The sequence below is a fragment of the Aspergillus ruber genome (assembly GCF_000600275.1).
Source record: "Aspergillus ruber CBS 135680 unplaced genomic scaffold scaffold00017, whole genome shotgun sequence".
Taxonomy (NCBI): Eukaryota; Fungi; Ascomycota; class Eurotiomycetes; order Eurotiales; family Aspergillaceae; genus Aspergillus; species Aspergillus ruber.
Window position 1 is genome coordinate 483502 of NW_024467313.1, and position 18521 is coordinate 502022.

The 18521-nt window shown below is 47.2% G+C and overlaps 7 protein-coding genes across 7 annotated transcripts; 4 read left to right on the forward strand and 3 right to left on the reverse strand.

Moving 5' to 3' along the window:
* Positions 1-1623: 1623 nt before the first annotated feature.
* On the reverse strand, positions 1624-2487 carry EURHEDRAFT_403642 (uncharacterized protein; the record flags this gene model as incomplete). The annotated part of the gene is made up of 2 exons (XM_040780239.1): positions 1624-2195; positions 2274-2487. 2 exons carry the CDS (start codon positions 2485-2487, stop codon positions 1624-1626), a joined length of 786 nt encoding a protein of 261 aa, XP_040637988.1.
* Positions 2488-5548: 3061 nt separating this feature from the next.
* Positions 5549-6728, reverse strand: EURHEDRAFT_387286 (intradiol ring-cleavage dioxygenase; the record flags this gene model as incomplete). Its single annotated transcript, XM_040779706.1, has 1 exon — positions 5549-6728. One exon carries the CDS (start codon positions 6726-6728, stop codon positions 5667-5669), a length of 1062 nt encoding a protein of 353 aa, XP_040637989.1. The 3' UTR covers positions 5549-5666.
* Positions 6729-10162: 3434 nt separating this feature from the next.
* EURHEDRAFT_403644 (uncharacterized protein) lies at positions 10163-10736 on the forward strand (the record flags this gene model as incomplete). The annotated part of the gene is made up of 2 exons (XM_040780240.1): positions 10163-10561; positions 10626-10736. The coding sequence occupies 2 exons, from the start codon at positions 10163-10165 to the stop codon at positions 10734-10736; spliced, it is 510 nt and encodes a 169-aa protein (XP_040637990.1).
* On the forward strand, positions 10533-11102 carry EURHEDRAFT_102217 (uncharacterized protein). Its single transcript, XM_040777658.1, has 2 exons — positions 10533-10561; positions 10635-11102. The coding sequence occupies exon 2, from the start codon at positions 10809-10811 to the stop codon at positions 11064-11066; it is 258 nt and encodes an 85-aa protein (XP_040637991.1). The 5' UTR covers positions 10533-10561; positions 10635-10808; the 3' UTR covers positions 11067-11102.
* On the reverse strand, positions 10751-12054 carry EURHEDRAFT_413527 (aminoglycoside phosphotransferase family protein). Its single transcript, XM_040782190.1, has 2 exons — positions 11611-12054; positions 10751-11556 (listed from the first exon to the last, which is right to left on the reverse strand). The coding sequence occupies exons 1-2, from the start codon at positions 12038-12040 to the stop codon at positions 11138-11140; spliced, it is 849 nt and encodes a 282-aa protein (XP_040637992.1). The 5' UTR covers positions 12041-12054; the 3' UTR covers positions 10751-11137.
* A 112-nt stretch (positions 12055-12166) lies between these two features.
* EURHEDRAFT_413528 (uncharacterized protein) lies at positions 12167-14082 on the forward strand. The gene is made up of 3 exons (XM_040782191.1): positions 12167-12543; positions 12600-13254; positions 13307-14082. The coding sequence occupies exons 1-3, from the start codon at positions 12187-12189 to the stop codon at positions 13729-13731; spliced, it is 1437 nt and encodes a 478-aa protein (XP_040637993.1). The 5' UTR covers positions 12167-12186; the 3' UTR covers positions 13732-14082.
* Positions 14083-15604: 1522 nt separating this feature from the next.
* EURHEDRAFT_516212 (uncharacterized protein) lies at positions 15605-17571 on the forward strand (the record flags this gene model as incomplete). The annotated part of the gene is made up of 2 exons (XM_040786451.1): positions 15605-16529; positions 16595-17571. 2 exons carry the CDS (start codon positions 15605-15607, stop codon positions 17569-17571), a joined length of 1902 nt encoding a protein of 633 aa, XP_040637994.1.
* Between the last annotated feature and the right edge of the window lie 950 nt (positions 17572-18521).

Genomic DNA, 18521 nt, shown 5'->3' on the forward strand with positions numbered 1-18521 from the left:
ATTCTCAGGGACTCGCATTAGAGATGGCTAATATAGAAGGGGCTATACAGACTTGCGCCATGAGACCTCGATCCTGAAAAGCCAAGCAGTGAAGATTATCAAGGAAAGAGAATGAATTGATGGTAGATGTTTATCTGGATATGTGGGAAGCTGACTATCTGCAGGCGATAGCGAGAGAAAAGAGTGCTGTAGCAAGCGGCGAAGGAAATGTACCCTGTATAATTGTTCTGGGGGAGGAACAGTAGAATGTGAATGTGGGCAACGAAAGCTCACGGGGAAACCATACACGGCTATAGATGCCATCAGATTTAACATAGAAAGTGCAGAAACAAGTCTATAGATCACACCTCATCCAAGCCTAAACATGAGTAAGCCTATGCACTTAAACCTACCGCTCCCTCGCCATGAGCTCCGCCACAGGGTATTCTAGTCTCTGCAGGAGGTTGCGCTTGTCCTAACTCCGCTGGCAAACGATGCTTCCCATTTATTTCATATATACTCTCAGAAGAAAACAGCTGCATCCCACAACTCTTTGTTGCTACCATCGCCGCCCTTTTTTCATGGGCACTGTGTGCTCGCTTCCGCTCAAAGAACGTCCATCCCAGAGATATCAATGCAATTACTCCCAGAGGAACACCAGCGCCAGCCCCAATTGCGGTGTCACGGTTTGTAACATTATCTGCGGAGGAAAGTAAAGAAGATGCGGAGAAAGACTGCACATTGCGGAGAAGTGCATAGTCAAGTTAAATGCTTGCCTCAGGTATTGGGAATAGGTTCATCCCCTGGCAATGGGTTAGGTTATCGTTGACGGTTAGTGTGCCGCAGCAGTACATTGTCTGACCGGAGCTGCCGGGCCCAAGGTAACTAATCTGATTGCTGCCGACTGTATTATTTTACTGGTCTATTATGACATTATTCATGGTCCTAAAAGTTGGCCAGAAAAAAAAAAAAAAAAAAGATGTTTTCATACGACATTTGGTGGCACACCCCTAATTCACGGCTTGTCCCGTGCGGCTCTCACGCGACAATTCAAAAAGCTGAGTGCTGACGACCAAGCAGCAGCCATTGGACGGGAAGATGTCGCCTTTATCGCAGCAATCAGTGTCATTTTAAGAAGTATCTGACGAGCAGGGCACATGACCCAGGGCCAGGATAGTAGCATGGCCTATCGTTTGACGACATGTCATCTATCAAAGGAATGTACTTTTACGGTATGACATGATAACTCGACTGCAAAACCAAGGTAGGACAAGAGCAACAGCGCAATTAGGTAAGGGGGACAGGGCTTAAAGTGAAGGCCGCATGCTCTTATGTGACGAATTGGGGATCTTCAGTCTTGTACGGCATTAGTACTCACGACTCTGATCCAGGGACTCGCATTACTGCATTAGAGGTGGTGAGACAAAAAGCAAGCATACAGCACCATGGCAAAAAGCCAAGAAATGGCCATAATCTTCGCGTCTCCTGGGCTTCTTCAAATGTTCGGATTGTCTCTCTAGAAGGAAATCAAAGAACATCTGGATACTAATTGATTCTCATATATATTAAGCATATAAAACGTCTACATAATTCTACTGACTAGCGCTTTATTTAAATATAAACATAAAATTCCATCATGAAAACCTATCGCACTCTTCCCATAAGCTCTGGTACCGAATGCGTTTGTTCCAATTCCGCTGGCATTGTATGCATTGCTCCCAGCTCAACTGCCATATTGTTATTCTGTCGACTCGTCTTATATCCATTTGTGGGAGGTATATGCTGCAATTCACCACTTATCACTGCCGCTAGTTTTGCATTTGAAGTCCGTGCTTGCCTCCGCTCAAAGAACGCCCATGCTAGCGATACCAATGCAATTGCCCCCAGTGGAATTCCAACGCCAATTCCTATTGCAACGTCATGGTTTGTGCCATTATTGCCGGTGCTCGTAGATGCTGTAGAATTCGGGAGAAGAGATGGAGATGCAGGGGAAGACGGTACTGAGCCTGAAACATAAAAGTTGGACAAATTGCTCAGGAGCGCGCGACCAGGGACTGCATGAGCCGCATCCAACGTGAATGATGGCTCATTATTCGGACAAACGTCATTGCCATTGCTGTCATTAGCCGGCATGCCGCAGCAGTACTCCGTTTTGCCATTCTGGATCTTGAGGATAGACAGACCAAAACCATTACTTGGATTGTCACTATTTTCAGCTATGCGTGTTCGTTAGTTAGAGCCCCTAGGGATAATAATTGACATTGACAGAAGAGACATGGATAAGAAACTCATACCACAATGAGTGGGACACCCAGAATCCCAGCCCTGGTTTGTACAGCTCCCGCGCGTTACCACAAAGGGCTGAGTTGTGATGGCTATACAGAATCCATTGGACAGACAAATGTCGGATTCGAGGCAGCATGAAGTGTATTTATCACCCGTGCAAGGAACATCAGCCGTAGCTTCAGTATGGTCTGGGTAGTAGCATGGCCGCGTATCATTCGACATGTTTTCTGTAAATGATATATTCCTTTTTGATACAATTCAATAACTTATGTTGCAAAACTAAGGAAATAGCCGAGAGCAAAAGTTTAGCTCGACGGGGAAGATGGGTTTATAGGGAGGAGTAGCAAGGCTGAGCGCCGCATGTAGTACGGCATTAGTGCTTACAGACAAGCTCCAGGATTCCGTGTTACTGCATCGGAGAAGATGAGATAAAAAAGCAAACATGCAGTTTTATGAAACCTCTAATAGCGATGAAATACCTATGATTTTTCTGGTAACCCACAAGAACATCGGAAGAAAGACAACAACAAAATCTAACTAGATTATTGTTTCCCTTCCCCTGATAGGAACAACGCTTATTCTATAAACAGACCTGTTGCTCAAGGGATCCTCGAATATTCGAGCTTTGGTTCTTCTGGATCAAGCCATTTTATCCGCGGGTTATCTGACAACATAACGGCGGTCAAGTTCATTTGTTAGAAACGCACCATGTCTAGCTGGTGATACCATATCTTACATTTTGTATTGTAAAGGGGCTCTATCTATTACTCCGGTGCCTTGAGGAGGCATCAAAGCCGAAACCCAATGCTGAGGTGCTATATGTGATCGTGTAGTGGGTAAAGATGCGATAAGTATGCTCATAATGTGCGTTATACCAATAAAAGGCATATTCTATCAGCGTGAAGACTTTGACTGATTGAATAAAATCAATAGAATAACTATCAGTAAGCGGGAATATTTTCAAGTATGTATAGATAATACAACCGTAGAAAGTATCGCTATTTTTGGTTATAACCAACCACGTGCGGTTCAAATCTCGGCGCATACCTGGCTAGGAGGTACGGTACGCAAGTGTAGGCATTTGCTCTTGTCTATTATTTTGTAACCGGTAGCGTGCTGTCACTTAAATCGTTGGTTTCTTACGCTGTGTTTGGATTTTAACTGCACCTGACGAGTGTGATTCGAACGGTTGAATGATAGCGTAGTTTCAATCGGTGATAGACAAAGGACTCCCCATTAATCACGCCCCACCTTGATGCAAGACTTCAAGGTCTCAGACAAAACCACATGCCGGTTTCATATCTTACTAGCAACTAAGCTTTGCTTTCTTATATAATTCTTATCACGGCCAGCTGTGAAGATGATGTTAAATCGAGCGGCCGATATATGATGCATATACAAGGCCCTTACCTATGCTTTGCAGATTTTCTGTTCAATCTTTCTCTTGTTTGGAGCCTCCTCTCAACATCTTTCCTTCTAATCATTTATTTTTTCCAACCCGTCTGCGGCCAATCTAAAGTTAACCCAGAGAACATTATAAAACGGCCCGTACATTGAAGATACACCGCAAATGATCTGTAGTTCATTCCTCCTTAAAACTATACACTCAGACAATGCAAGAGCGCATGGAATGCCTGGAATGGCCTTGAAGGTAGTGGTGGACCTTCTCTCTTCCGATATCTTCGATATTTTGCCTGACGATGTCATGCTCGAGTTCGTTCAGTTTGGCGGATCATCACTTCTCAGAGGCTCAGTAGTCAAGTGAATACGCATAGTCTATGTGTCGATCGTTTTCATGTATATGTTTTCTGACTTATCAATACGGAAGTGTTCCAGGGGCTTTTAGAGGGACCGGCGATATGTCTAGGTAGGTTTACTCTGGTGTGTAGCGTCAACGTTACTCGCCAGTTCTTGAGATGCAATCTGTCGAGAGCGACTGCTTGGTATTAGCATATCGATATGTCAGTGCAACTTTTATTCCTAACAATCGATTCCCCAAAACGTTGACCAATAACATTCCGTTTGCGTGATGAGCAGCGCATCAGTAGCTGCTGGAAGAAGTGATAGCATTGTGGTGAATGTTTAGAAACCAAAATGCGACAACCGCCGTGAATACATAAGCTTGCACTGAGGTTTGTGAGACCAAACTATGATGCTTATATCTGTCACGGAGTACGGGCATTCACCAACAACGCAAGATGTTTGTAAACTTTGGCCTGTTTGAATATAGGGCAGGAACCCCCTTCGCACACTAGATAGCGCAGCGCTGGCAGGCCCAGCTTCTTTCTTTCCTTCTCCATGTTAGTATTTCGATAGAGAGTCTACCAATAAATTTATATTGTTCGAGACTGTCACAATATCTATGTCAGCTTGATTTGTATTTGCAAACAGGCCCACACTATCACCTAAAGACAGTGGAATTTATGTACTCTTTGTCACTATTTAGGGCCGCAGTTCTGTACAATGATTATGTCTGTCATGCAATGTGGAACAAGTTATCATCAATGAGATGGAGCTGTTATCTCCGGACTCTTGATTTTTGATTCCAAATAGCAGCAGGATATGCTAGGTGTGAGGGTCAACAGTGAGACCAAAGGACTGATGTATTATTCTGCTCATGCCTTTCATATTTCTATCTGTGTGTGATTCCTTAGTCAATATGAACCGTCCGGTCGATCTCATACCCCTGACACGCGAAGTAGAGGTGTGGGTTAAGGTAGGGAAGTTCCTGTGACGATCTCGAACAATCTAAATTTATTGGTAGACTCTCTATCGAAGTACTAACATGGAGAAGCAAAGAAAGAAGCTGGGCCTTCCAGCGCTGCGCTATCTAGTGTGCGAAGGGGGTTCCCGCCCTATATTCCAACAGGCCAAAGTATACAAATATCTTGTGTTGTTGGTGAATGTCCGGGTTCCGTGACAGTTTCGTGAAATTGGCAGAGAGCACTAAAGTCTGCTTGGAGGTGCTGAGACCCAAGAAACTATTTAGAACTGTGTCTATATATCAATTACATCTGCCACGATCGATTTTATCTTGACCTGTTTGGTGATTGTGATGTAGAGGAGATATGGAGGAAGATTCGTAGGCGGTGAGTCGTAGAAATATAGGGATCTCAACAACCAAGTCGAACCAATTACATTGGTGAATATACTATGGCCATTTTTATTTTGGTGAATGAATAAGCCTGCCAGCATTGGTTGATCCAGGTTAAGATCCATGTGGATGCTTTTAGGTCGATCTTATCAATAATTGTATGGACCCACTTATTCAGGAACTGAGGCTTCCGAGGTACATATGCTTCTATTCATTGTACATACATAGTTACATACATATGTTATATTATACCCCTGCGCATGCCGCCTGTTTGTTGGCTACATACATATCGGATTCACACGTCCGTTTACATGTCAACCGCCTCACCAGGGCTGGAGTCATCATTCATGACACCACCCGAAGAAGTCAGCGTAGCCGCATTGCTAGTATCATAGGTAGCCGAAACATTGATACCCATAGTAATCCAAGCAAGAACACCATTCTGAAGCTTGTCACCAAGCAGCGCATACTCAAAGATCGGATCCGAGTTACTATCCTCTGTCTCATCCTGAACGACGTGGTCATCTGCGTTCTGTGTAATATCAACAGTGTTCGTGTTGTACGGGTACGTGGACTCGACCTTGGAGATCAAGTCCTGGTCAAAGAATAGCTGTCCGATATGCGACACATGGCCACCGGCAATGGTGTTATTCTTAAGCGTGTGAGAACCCACATGCGCAACAACGTGCACGTGCGTCGCGCGACCGTCGTAGTGGCCAGGGAAGACGGATTTGAACTGCGCAACACCATCGGAGTCGGTTTGCTGGATACCACGAAGGAAGGTCTTGTCAAGGTTGGATGCGTCGTTGCCGTTGCCGTTCATATCGCTCTGCACGCCCGAGTATTGACCGGTGGAGTTGCAGGTCCACACATCCCAGTACAAGTTCTGGATGGGCTCGCAGGTCTCGATGTCGATGAACTGACCTTCCATGATGAGCGGAATACCCGGCTCGCTGTCGCGGATGTCCGAGCGGACGAGCTCGCCCTTCACCCAGAAGGGGCCGATTTCGCCCTCGGGGGCAAGGATGCAGACGGGGTTGTTGGAGAAGAGCTCCGTTTCAGGGGTGTTGGAGGTCACTTGAAGGGGGGAGTGGTGGGAGCTGTTGACAACGCGGTCCGTATCACGGGTGTTGAGCAGAGAACGCTTGCGGTAGGTCTCAGTGATGGCAGCACGGCGGGCAGCAGCGCGGGCATTGACGCCTCGACGCTCGAGATGGTCAGCGCATTGGCCCAGGCTGCGTTTGGCGTTGTGCAAGAAAGCCTTCTTTGCCGCGGGGGTCAAAGAGCTCTCTTCGTGGGCACCAGGATGGGCAATTGAGAGGCCGGCGAGGCCTAGTAGGGCAAGCTGCCAGAGGTGGGAGAGCTGCATGTTGATTGAGGATCGATGAAAGTGATGAATGAATTGCTGAAAGAGGTTGTGATATTGCTCTTCATGACCGGATTCTTCAAGTAATATATACTTTTTCTTCCCTGTCCAGTTTTAGGCATATATAATTGAAGCGAGCTAGAACTCTGGGTGCGTTAATTCGTCAGCAGTGGAGCAAGCTTGTCGGATTCTGAGCAGAATCATTGTAAATTGGATTGGTTTCTCCATAGGTTAACTCCACTATATTCTAGGTTCCAGATATTAATCGTGGGAATCATGGGATTCTCCATCTGTTTGTTTGTCTGCTACTTCTCAGATAACGATACAATCCTGTGTGCTGTGCCCCATTTCGGGTCTTTGGCATCTATTCGGCAAGTTCAATAAAGACTACCAGCACACGAAGAACATGGATCTCCCATAAAGGCCATAGAAATGCTCCGTACAAGCTACAAGTAGAGTTTTCTCAGTGTCACAATCTATATCGCTGTTTAGGTAGACAGCTCTTGGCATCTTAGTCAGCGGAGAATTCACGAATTCTCCGGCCTCACTAACCAATCAGAACACCACCTTTCGTCATCCTCTTCTGCCAAGCTTTGCCAAGCTCTGCCAAGGCGGTTTCTGCTATCTGATGGACGCGTGTGTATACATTTCGGTGGCCGGGAGGATACCGGGAAATCGAGGCTGTGAAGGCAGCTACGGATGTCTGGATAGGGCTGCTCCGTATGAGTACGAGTTGATTCTATTTCCAATCTTCGGGGAAATTAGTTCCACTGGCTGACGACGCCACAACACCAGCCATCATGTCTAGATCATGTTTGGCAGGTTTATGCAAGATATTATAAGGATATTGGGTATTATGCAGGGGACAATGGTTGAATTACGTACCAGGGAGATTCTCAGGAGTTCCGATTCCCCATAGCGGCACTTGTCTCGGAACATGCCATGTTTGCTGATTATCCAGAGATAGCAGCATTAGTAACTCTGTACATTATATGTAAGTCTACAAGTAAATAAGTGTCTTCATTAGGGTTAGTCAAGGCTCATGCAACATGTATTGATCTTTTCTTTTCGCTATATAGATGTCAGATGGCTCGGGAAATGATTATCACTGCATGTACAGAAGAGCAAGCACTCGAGGCTCTTCTCTCTAGTACATACTACTAGACCTATAATATTTTCTCATTCGATCACCTTCGGTCACAACTTTTTGATATATTGGTATATGTTGGAAATTCACTTCTTTCTACCGGAAAGGGGTTTCTAAATCCAGTACGTACTTTGTATCCTCCCCGCATTTCACACCGCAAATGGCAGCTTGGTGGCATAGGTATGAGAAGCACAATACAAGCATTATAATCAAACATAAAAGACATTGATATCATCCCATGTCTGAGAGCATATGTCGACACATTTAAACCGAGATTCCAAATCACTTTCGGCTCAATCTCGCCAATTATCACGGTGCCGGAAATTATATCATGTATCAATATGACCGTTGGCTTGGAAGTATAACCTCCTGGTTCAACTTGTTCCCAAGCATGTGTAAGACTGTAACACAGCTATTGAATGAGTTTGAGATACAGTTCAGCTGAAAAGGAAATAAAGTCCAAGAGCCTAAGAGTCAAATGTGCACTGGCAGCTGGAGTATGGGTGGGATGGTATATCATATTGACCAAGGTCATTGGAGTTTGCTTATCTCTCCTACAGGTACATATCGCATACTTGCTTATTTCAAGTGGAGGTAAAGCGGAGTTTCCATCTATTGCGACATTGTTAGAATTATAAAATCCAACAGATTTCCCAGGAAGAAACATTTCCCTCATGTCTGGTTTTCCCTGCCAAGTGAGTTGACCCCGACTATTTACTACTTCTCGTAACCATTTACCACTTCCTTAGCGCCGACGACCAGAAATCCACACTGAAGTACATTGGCCCAGTTAATCTCGAGCACCTTCAAAGCATAGACAATAGACTACCCGGTGCCAACCATGTTTATCTCGCTCAAGACACCATCCTCGAGAAGTCGAATACTTCACAGATCATCTCCTACACCTTACTCGGAAAGACCTGTCCCTTGAAGTGATAAAAAGGGCCCTGAGATATGCTCTTTGTGGAATTGCAGGATTGCAGGATTGAGATGCCGTCCATACAGGTGCGTTGTACCTCCCGCGGAGCAATGAGTGATGGTTTACTCTGGGTATATATTAAGGCAAATAATGTCTTCATCGACTAGAAAGATCACCACGGTAAAATCAAGCTTTAGCGAGTCCAACTTGGGAATCTCGAAGATGCCGTGCATGTCCCTCCTGGATCACATATGGTCGGCAAACAGGCAGAGAACTGGATGTGGAGGAGCCCTGAAGCCCACGCCAATGAATTCGTGAACAAGCCGTCTGATATTTTCTCTTTTGCGCTTGTCGTACGTACCACATCATGTCTTGGATTTTAGGGAGATATTTACTGACCATATAGTGCATTTTCACGCTACAGAAACGAGTCAACATTGCTGTTGGGGAAGAATAATTGGAAGAAGGCGTGACCCCTTGGCCATTGTAAACGAGCACCAGATTTCATAATTTGCGGATGAAGATGGTCCAAACCTTTTTTTTTGATGAGACATCTTGGCAATGGAAGCCTTTGGGTTCGCGTGTTTGAAGCACTTCGGGACGATTTCAACCAAGGAAACGCGCGCAGACCGTTTATCCTTTGGAAGGGGGCTGACAGCGATTTTATAAGCCTCATTTGTGCCATGACTAATTATGATCTTGAAAGGAGAGTTATGGTTCATGAAGCATTGGCACACATGTGGTTTAAAGGCATTTAGATTCGAGTTGATCCGGCTGCCTTTGTGCAACACAACGAGATGATCTTTGGCATCAAATGAAGAAAACAAATTCCAGAGGCCGAAGATTTGAAATATGCGCTGGCAACTGCAGTCAGCATCCATTGGATGGCTTGCTCTCTCTGCATATTTGCTTATTCCAAACATGTGAATAAATCAAACACCGAGTCAATACAACAATGGCGCAGAAAAATAATGTTTCTTTAGCCAGTCTGTCTATCTGTCAGCCGAATCAAAATCCGGTGACGGTTTAGTAACCTCCAGGGACCGACTATCATTGATGAAAATGATCAGATTGGGATTGCTGGATATAATTTCATTTAATGAATCATTCCGAATGCTGCTCTTCCATACTGCATCCCTGCCACACCGTGGGAGCATATCATAAAGAGCTAATGGTCTGTTATTTACCATTCCTTTTCTAGCGGACACCAAGACAAACAGTTGCGTATAAAAGTACTCTCCCGTCCAGCACTGAGCTCACTTCTGTCAACTCCCACTACCATATCTTTCCTTTTGGACAACTGGAACACCCTGAATCTATACAACACAGCACGACACCCGATACAATAAATTAACAAAACAAACTACAACAATGGCCCTTGTCCCACCGCCACCAACCCTCCCCCCAACAACCCCCCCAAACACCTACCTAGTCAGCCTCCTAATCTACCCCAACCACTGGGCCTACTACATCCCCTCCCCCGTCGCCCCAAACATCGGCGTTCTCCTGCACGCCACCGGCGACACAAAAACCGGCTTTAAATTCTCTATTCAACGAAGCTATGATTTGAGTCTTCCTGAGAACCAGAACCCACCGCCTACACACAGGATTCCGCTGCAGTGGGTTGATGAACGGTGGTTTGATGAGGAGAGGATGTTGAATGGTGGAGTGTGTGTGGAGGATTGGAAGCCCGTTTGTGGATTTGAGGAGGTTGTGGGAGAGGTTGGGATGACGGGGTGGGGGGAGGGGTTGGATGATGAAGGGGATAAAGTGAGTTCTTTTCCTGTTCGTCTGTATTTGGCGTTGTATGTATGGCTATGTACGTGCTAATGAGAGCTGCCAGGACTGGGTTATTAAGGTTGCTGAGGAGCTTGTTAATAGTGAAGTTTTTGGGGATAATGTTGTCAATTATCTTTATACGATTCGGATGGCAGAATGGCTATGAGTTTGGCAGGCTTTTAAGTAGGGCAGTGTTATATGCATTCAGGAGGATCACGGCAGTGGGGTTTAAAGGAAAATGAGATACAGCGGTTCGACTTTATGGTTGGTCACAAGCAATTATTGCTTCTCCTCTTCTCCTTCATATTGCGCCAGACTATATATTTTGAATGACGTCTCGGTTATGGCAGCTGATGGATTAGCCTTTGGCGCCGTCAAGGCAAATTGCTCCAGCCTTATAGCGGCCTCAAGATGGAAGGCGAAGCGGAACTCCGCAGTCTACCAGAGTTCTGCTCTGGCTAGTCAGTATCACCTTTGCCATGGCCTAGCAGTTTAGAGGGTATAACCCCGAATGCTCAGTTCAATCGAACGTCGGCTGATCACCAGTGGTCATACTAAGACACCGTACTAAGGCCTCTTCGACAAAGCAAAATAAAGCCAAGGATGATACCCCTCTTCCTCATCCACCGCATCCACAATCAACGGCAAATACTTGGTCCTCCACTCCGCAATCGCGGCATCACTAAAATACCCCGGATTCACCCTAATATATCGCGCCTTGCAGTACTCCCAGTAAGCAGGGTACCAACCAGCCTGCGCCCAGTTGATAATAGCAGTAACTTTTGGGTTTGGGCCTGCTGATATGAGGATATTGGGTGGAAGGAGGTCGTTGTGTGTGAAGACGATGGGGGTTTGGTTGGTGTTGGTGGTCCAGAGGCCGCAGGTTTCTTGGAATTGGTCGATGGCATTCGGGCCGAAGTATGGGCCTTTGAGAGATGGGTGGTGTATGAGGAAGAGGTCTTTTAGGGGTTGGTTGTTTAGACTGCCTGCATCCGGGTTGTGATTAGGTCTGCGTAAACGGGTGTATCGAGTAAACTCACCAATGTAAGGCCCATCACTCTGCTCCAACCTCCTAACCAACTCCATTGTGCCCCTAAGCTCCCCACAGATACTCCTTATCTCATCCTCGCTCAACCCACTCCATCTCTTCATTAGCGTATCCCCTTCAACCAGCTCCATATAAAGAAACCCCTGCTCCCCATCCTCCTCCCACCCAAAGACTTCAGGAACAGGTATGCGGCCTTGTAGTTTCTCACGGATCATTACCTGTGTCTCGGCTTCGAGAATTGTTACATCTGCGCCATATTTGACAGCCAGACCCAATGGTGGGATTAAGACTGGTGGTGGGCAGTTGAAGCTTGTGGCGGAAGGTTTGTTGGTTGCGATATTGAGGGCTCGGATTTCGGCGGGGGAAGGGAGAGTTGGGGCGCGGTGGTTTTTGAAGGATGCGGATGTGGGAATAGGTGCCATTTTCTTGAATTAATGGAGGTTATTTTGGATGTTTGTAGTTGATTTATTTATAGTGGTAGGATTCCAGTCATTATTTAAACTTTAAACCTTGGGGCGATAACACCTATCTCCCCGCATCATCGCCAACAATCCTCCAACAACCAACCATGCAATCCAACAAAGAAACCCCCATACCACCCCAAATTAACACCAATACAAGTCCTACAACGCACGACCCCGTCCTCACACCAGACGATGAAGCGTTCTTCCGGCGGATCATGTCGCGACCCGATGCCGCGGGGGGTAATGCGGTGATGGCTGACGCCCCGAGCCCGGTCGCGCAGGACGCGGAGGAATTTGGCAAGAAGTTTGGAGAGCAGCAGCGAAAGGCGACAGACTTGGAGGAACAGGAGAAGGGTAATAATAAGGATAAAAATAAAGAAAATAAAGAGCAGGAGACTGGGCCTGCGGAGGGGAAGAAAAAGCGGTGGAGCTTGAATTGGCCGTGGGGAAAGGGGAAGAAGGTGTGTTACATTTGGGAGGGATTCTAGAATTGTTGCGATACTGATTATAGAGATAGAAGGCAGAGAAATCAGACAATGCAATCGAAGCTCCCGATCGCGCTTCGAAAGACAAGGATGCTACCGAAGATCAATACCAACCGCAACAGCCGCAACAAGCAGAAGCAGCGAAAGAAGCAGAAACACCAGCACCAGCAGATGAACCAGCAGACAGCGAAATGGCCGAAATTCTCGAACAACTTAATCTCGCCGCAGAAAACAACCGCGTCTTCTCCGCCAGCGACGAAATGCAGGAACTCCTCCGCAAGTTCAAGCTCATCTTCAAAGACCTCATCAATGGTGTCCCAACCGCTTACCATGATCTTGAAATGCTTTTTAAGAACGGCAACAACCAGCTCCAGGACACATACTCGAAGATGCCTACCTTCCTACAGAGATTGATTGAGAAACTGCCTGAGAAATGGACCGAATCTTTAGCGCCAGAGGTTCTGGCTGCGGCTAGTGAAAGAGCCACAAAGAGCGGAGTCAATACGGAGAATGTGGCCAAGGCTGCTGCGGCAGCTGACAAGATGGGACTGAAGATTCCCAGTTTGAAAGAGCTGGTGGGGAAACCAGCTGCCATTGTTGGGATGTTAAGGTCGATTGTGGCTTTCTTGAAGGCACGGTTCCCAGCGATTATTGGTGTGAATGTTCTCTGGTCATTGGCATTGTCCAGTACGTCTACTACGAACCCTCGCATCTTGAAATGGAAAGCTAATACGTGCAGTCCTTCTATTCGTCCTCTGGTACTGCCATAAACGCGGACGCGAAGTTCGTCTAGAGAACGAGCGTCTCGTCACCGAGGAAGAGATACGGAAGATGAATGAGCAGATGGCATCGGAAGAAAGACCTATCCGGGCTACTGAGACGTTGACTACAACTGCTCCTCCGGGTGCTGCAACCGATTTGATCCGCGACGGCGTTCGAGAAGTCGAGCAGACGCGGGAGACAGTCCGAACCAGCACTGCAAATCCTCAGCAGGAAGCCTCCGGGCAGGGAGCTGGCGAAGAAGTCGCTGGCCAACAGGCGACTGGGACAGAGGCGGAAAATGGAAATACTGCCCCGGTTCCGACACGGTCCAAGTCAAGACTTTCGATCTTTTCGCGGTCAGGAAAGAAGACGTCTAAGGCTGAGCCGTACCCGGGGACTTGATCTCTGTATATATGTTATTGGTATATAGTTGTTTGGCTATGAGATACCCAATTGCTGATATGATATTAAGCCATTGACCTCACTGCGGGGTGCAGATGAGCATGGTCCAATCGGATCGGCGTTGACCTGCAGATCATGGAATGTGCATGCATAAGCATGCATGGATACAAGTTTTATGACAACTCATCGGAGGATTTAGGATACGACACCTCGGGAACAGTTACAGAGTACCTACATCTTGAACAGAGTGCTCCGTTCTATGTAAATGATTATTGTAAATGTATAGCTGTCCTCATACTCAAAATAAACCGGTAAGGAACGGCGCCACTCGGGATGTGGGTCTACCTCGGCTTAAGAGACTGTCTATTTTTTTTTTACCGTAGAAACCCCGTATGACCTTACTCCGTACAAACGGGTAAAGTGCTTATGTTCAGCTCCGATCAGCTCTGAGAGGACAGAATAACCCGGCCAAAACGGAACCATGCAGGTGGTCTGTCACTATGCCTGCCAATCATTTCTTGTTCTCAACAGTGGTTCAGTTGGCGCTTACCATTGCCACTACGGAGAACTAGTGGAGGAGAGGCTCAAAAGGGGCAAGATGGACGAAGTATCGTACTCTTCATGACTGAAAAATGGAAATTTTTGCAGCATGTTATGTAGACGTGCCAAGTGGACCGGATTGCCTTGGGTATCGACGGGCTAATTATCGGGCAGAGTCTGGTGCATTCTGTATGTAGCCCATTGTAGAGTGCTGCACGCAATCAATTGTATGCGTATGTATTGTATCAGTGAGGAGACTTCAGATGCAATACGAGTTGAGGTTTAGAGACTTGCAGTCCGCACTCCATGCTACTACGTACTTGTACTCCGTACATAGCATATATCTGTCATACCGCAGTCACCACGCATGACTCTATTCCTTGTACAGCGTGCTGCATATGACAGACTCAGTACTCATAGCCATCTTGAGTCATTGCATGCATTTTTCTGCTTACACTTTGATAGTTCTAACTTGAAGGCCCATGTACTATTCCGGCAATACCTGCCAGATGATTGGCCCGTGAAAATGCGGTGAGCACTCTCCCGCCAATGGGAATCCCGAAAAAGGTCTGCTCCCGGCCAATGAACGACCACCAGCGGAACAGGCGTACCGTTAGCGCAGTGGGTCAGTCTCTGCTGGCTTCTCTTCTCTTTTTCTCCCCGTTTTTCCTCTCGTTCTCTTTCCTCTCCACCAGACTCAACGCTGACAACTGCTTTTATTCTATTCTTTTATTCTATTTGCTTATTCAGTCTATCCTAATTCTTTGTTACCCAGATATCGTCTTCACACGTGCCGCCATGGCTTTTGTCGAGCTGTAGATTCCTCGCTGGGGGGCTTGGCCCGTCCCGCTCCCCAGTCCAGCAGCTCCGAGTCTCAATTGTCTCTAATCACTTTGACGATATCTGTTTTCCTCTTTCGACGTAGCTGTCCTATATTCACTATAGGAGCGTCGAAATTGCCCCTTAATCTCATTAACTGAAGGAGCACTCTCGTTGTCCGTTGTTTGCGGGCCCTGTGAGGTGCTTTTTTCCGACAGCCAAAAAAAAAAAAATTATTCACCACGTACATCACTTATCCACCCGCCCCTCTTCCTGCTCCTCTTTGTCCTCCTCTTTGTCCTCAACCGGTTACCCTCTCAATTCCTCTCATACGATCACGGCATTCTCTTCCTTTATTCTTATTTGGGCCGACGACATACCCAACGATTGAATCTCTTACGCAATTGACGCCAGATTGACGGTTGACAAAAACTTTGTTCATAACCCGATCCCTTCAACCTTATCTTGATCCCCCCCTATCCTACAACGAACAAAGGAACAATACATATACAACATGCATCACAAATCCAAGGCCCCTCCCCGGAGAGCGGGCAAATCTCTTTCCGTTGGACCATTGAGCGGAGATAGAAAACGACGGGCGTCCTCTTCAGTATCCAGTGTGTCTTCGGTATCATCCGTGGAGGATCTCAGTGATGCCCCAGACAATTCGTCAGAGGACGATGCAGATGATGAGGAAGACCCGCCGGCCCCCGCCTACCACAAGGACAAGGGCCGGAAATCGGCCCCTGAACCCGCGAAGAAGACCATTAACAATCGGAATAAGAAACAAACTACGAAGAAGAAGAAGACCGCAAGGATATCAGATGACGAACTTTATGATGATGACAATGATTCAGAGGACAGCTCCGATGATGTCTACGCCGCAGTTGACTACATCTCGGATGGGGACGGCGAGGACCAAGACATGGAGAAGCTGGAGGAGATGATGATCCTCGAGTCGGAAAGCGAGAGCCACATTGGTAACTTGCTGTCGACGGTGGATGTGGGGGATGCTGAGACCTGGGCTGGCCCCACCAACATCTTCGACGATCACATGTTGCTCACAGGGACTTCGTTCTTTGATGAGGATCAGCTCTACAGCGCCATGGAGAACTTTGGTGAGACTGATCTGGCCAGCGAGGCCATTGAGACCCCAATGCAAGTACCCCGCCATGTACACTTTGAAGCCCAGTCCGAGTCCTCGTCCGACAGCGACTCGCATACCGAGGACGAGGTCCCCGGTGATTTCCTCCAACAGGACAGTCTAGACCCCCAGTTGCGCCGTATGATTGAGCACGACAATGAAAACACAGGCAAGCAGAACCGACGTCGGATGTCAAATGACGACATGTTTGGCGAGTCCGACTATGGCCATTCCAACATTTACCACGTCGAGTCTGACGCTGTTGATGAGAAGTCGGAGTCCAGTGGTTATGAGAGTATGACGATCACACACACCACACCGTCCTTTCTGTTTGTGCTGACTGAATTCCCTTCGCAACAGCCGATGATGGCGAGACTACAGATGAAGACTTGCCTCCGCCGGCCACCATTACACATCCCCGGTCCATTTTGCGCCGTGACTCATCGGCTTCCCTTGCTCCTCCCGCAGACGAGAACAATGAGTCAACAACACGCCGGCGGGGTCCTCTCATGGGATCATTTGTGCCAGATCCCCACAAACCGGTGGCTCTTGTGGACTGCACCGGCAAGCATCTCGTCATCATTCCAGCTTATGCCTCCTCTCGTCATGACTGGCTAGAGTCGACCAGTAACAGTATGCCGGGCACGGCGAACAATAGTCCCCGTGCCACCACGATGCAGATCATCGATGAGAGTGACACGGATGCCCTGGCCTCTCCTAACCATGCTGATTTCAGTCCCATGTTGGCCTCTGGTGCCAACCTGATGATGACCGCACTGGGTAACGACCTCGCTCCGGGTGGTCAGGTTATGGGTCCTCCGGAGGCTTTTTACCCTTCGCAAGACATCACCATTGATTCGTCATTTGAGGATGACGACGATGAAGATCCAGAATCGGCTTTGAACGTCAATGACTTCATTGACTTTGGTGACGGCTCGTCCGATGAGGATATGGAGGAGAAGCAATTCGAAGATGACCTTACTTCCCCTGCTGTCACCAACCATGTCCCGATGGTCGACGCGGGGAGTCCCACGCCAACGCGGACGGCCGAAACGCAGCAGCAGACGAACAGTGCGGAGCGGTTCTTGAACCACCTCGACCGGGGTATTGTGACAGCGTTCCGTCGCAACCACAACCGGTATCAGGCATTGCTGCGTCTTCCGCAACACCGTGAATTCATGCCTGCCAACTCCCCTGCCCGACCCGCTAGCGTGTTCCGACATGCTCGTTTGGCAGACCAACGCACTCCCACGCGGAAGCGCAGAAACGGTAACACGGGTGACGCCGTCCGGCGAAAGCTGATGGACGCGCACCGTCGCAACCACCTTCCGTTTTAATTATTTTTATGATTTTCGGGTAGAATCAACCTCGCATACGATTTGCATCTCTCGTCGGGAGTTGTGTTTTGATAAAGCAAGACTTTTAGAATTGCATCTGGCTGTACCTTCGCCATTTTTCGCTATTTATGGGGTTATCTTTCTTATTTATTTTCATGGTTCCTCCGCTTTCGGGGATATGACACCTTGGTCCGAATTTATTGATGGTGATGGAAAACAGAGATAATTCGATGACCTATGCGTTTTGGAGTCGGTGTTTTGCTGTTTTTATGCGTTTTCTGGAACAAGGGGATATACCTCGGGGTTTATGGGGGGCTTGTTTGATATTTTCTCTGATGTCACGTCCATGATGAACATAGCAATCACGTTAAAAAGTTATGCATTTGTGCGTAGTGAGCTTAGTGCAGGACCCTACAAACAATGTGATCCTGCGAGGTTTATGCATTAGTAGAATATGGTGATAGGTTAGTGCTAATCAGGTTTCACCATGAAGCGCCGGTCTAGTGCAAGTGGGTCAATTAAGTACAAGTAGAATAGTACGGGACGGATGTGTTAAGTCCATATAGTCACCCGAGGGTCTATTTCTACCTAGACCACCACCGTCGTCTTCACCTCCATCACCTCTACCTACAACAATAGAACCATATACTTCATTACCACTTACTCTGTACTTGAAGTCGCAAAAGTCAATTCTATTCTTAGCGCCGGGCCTCTCTTCTTGGCAACGTGTATAGTCCCACGCGCCCTCTGTCGATCCGGCGCTTAGAGCAAAACCACAGCACATACACCGGAGTACACCCGAATCCTGCTTCATATGAGAAAAAAAAAAAAAAAACTTCTTTAAGCGCCGACCATATAATGAACCCATTAACAAGAACGGATAACAAAAAAGAAAGAAAGAGAACTGTCCAGACCCTCCTAATATTCCACCTGTCGACGAATGACCGTCT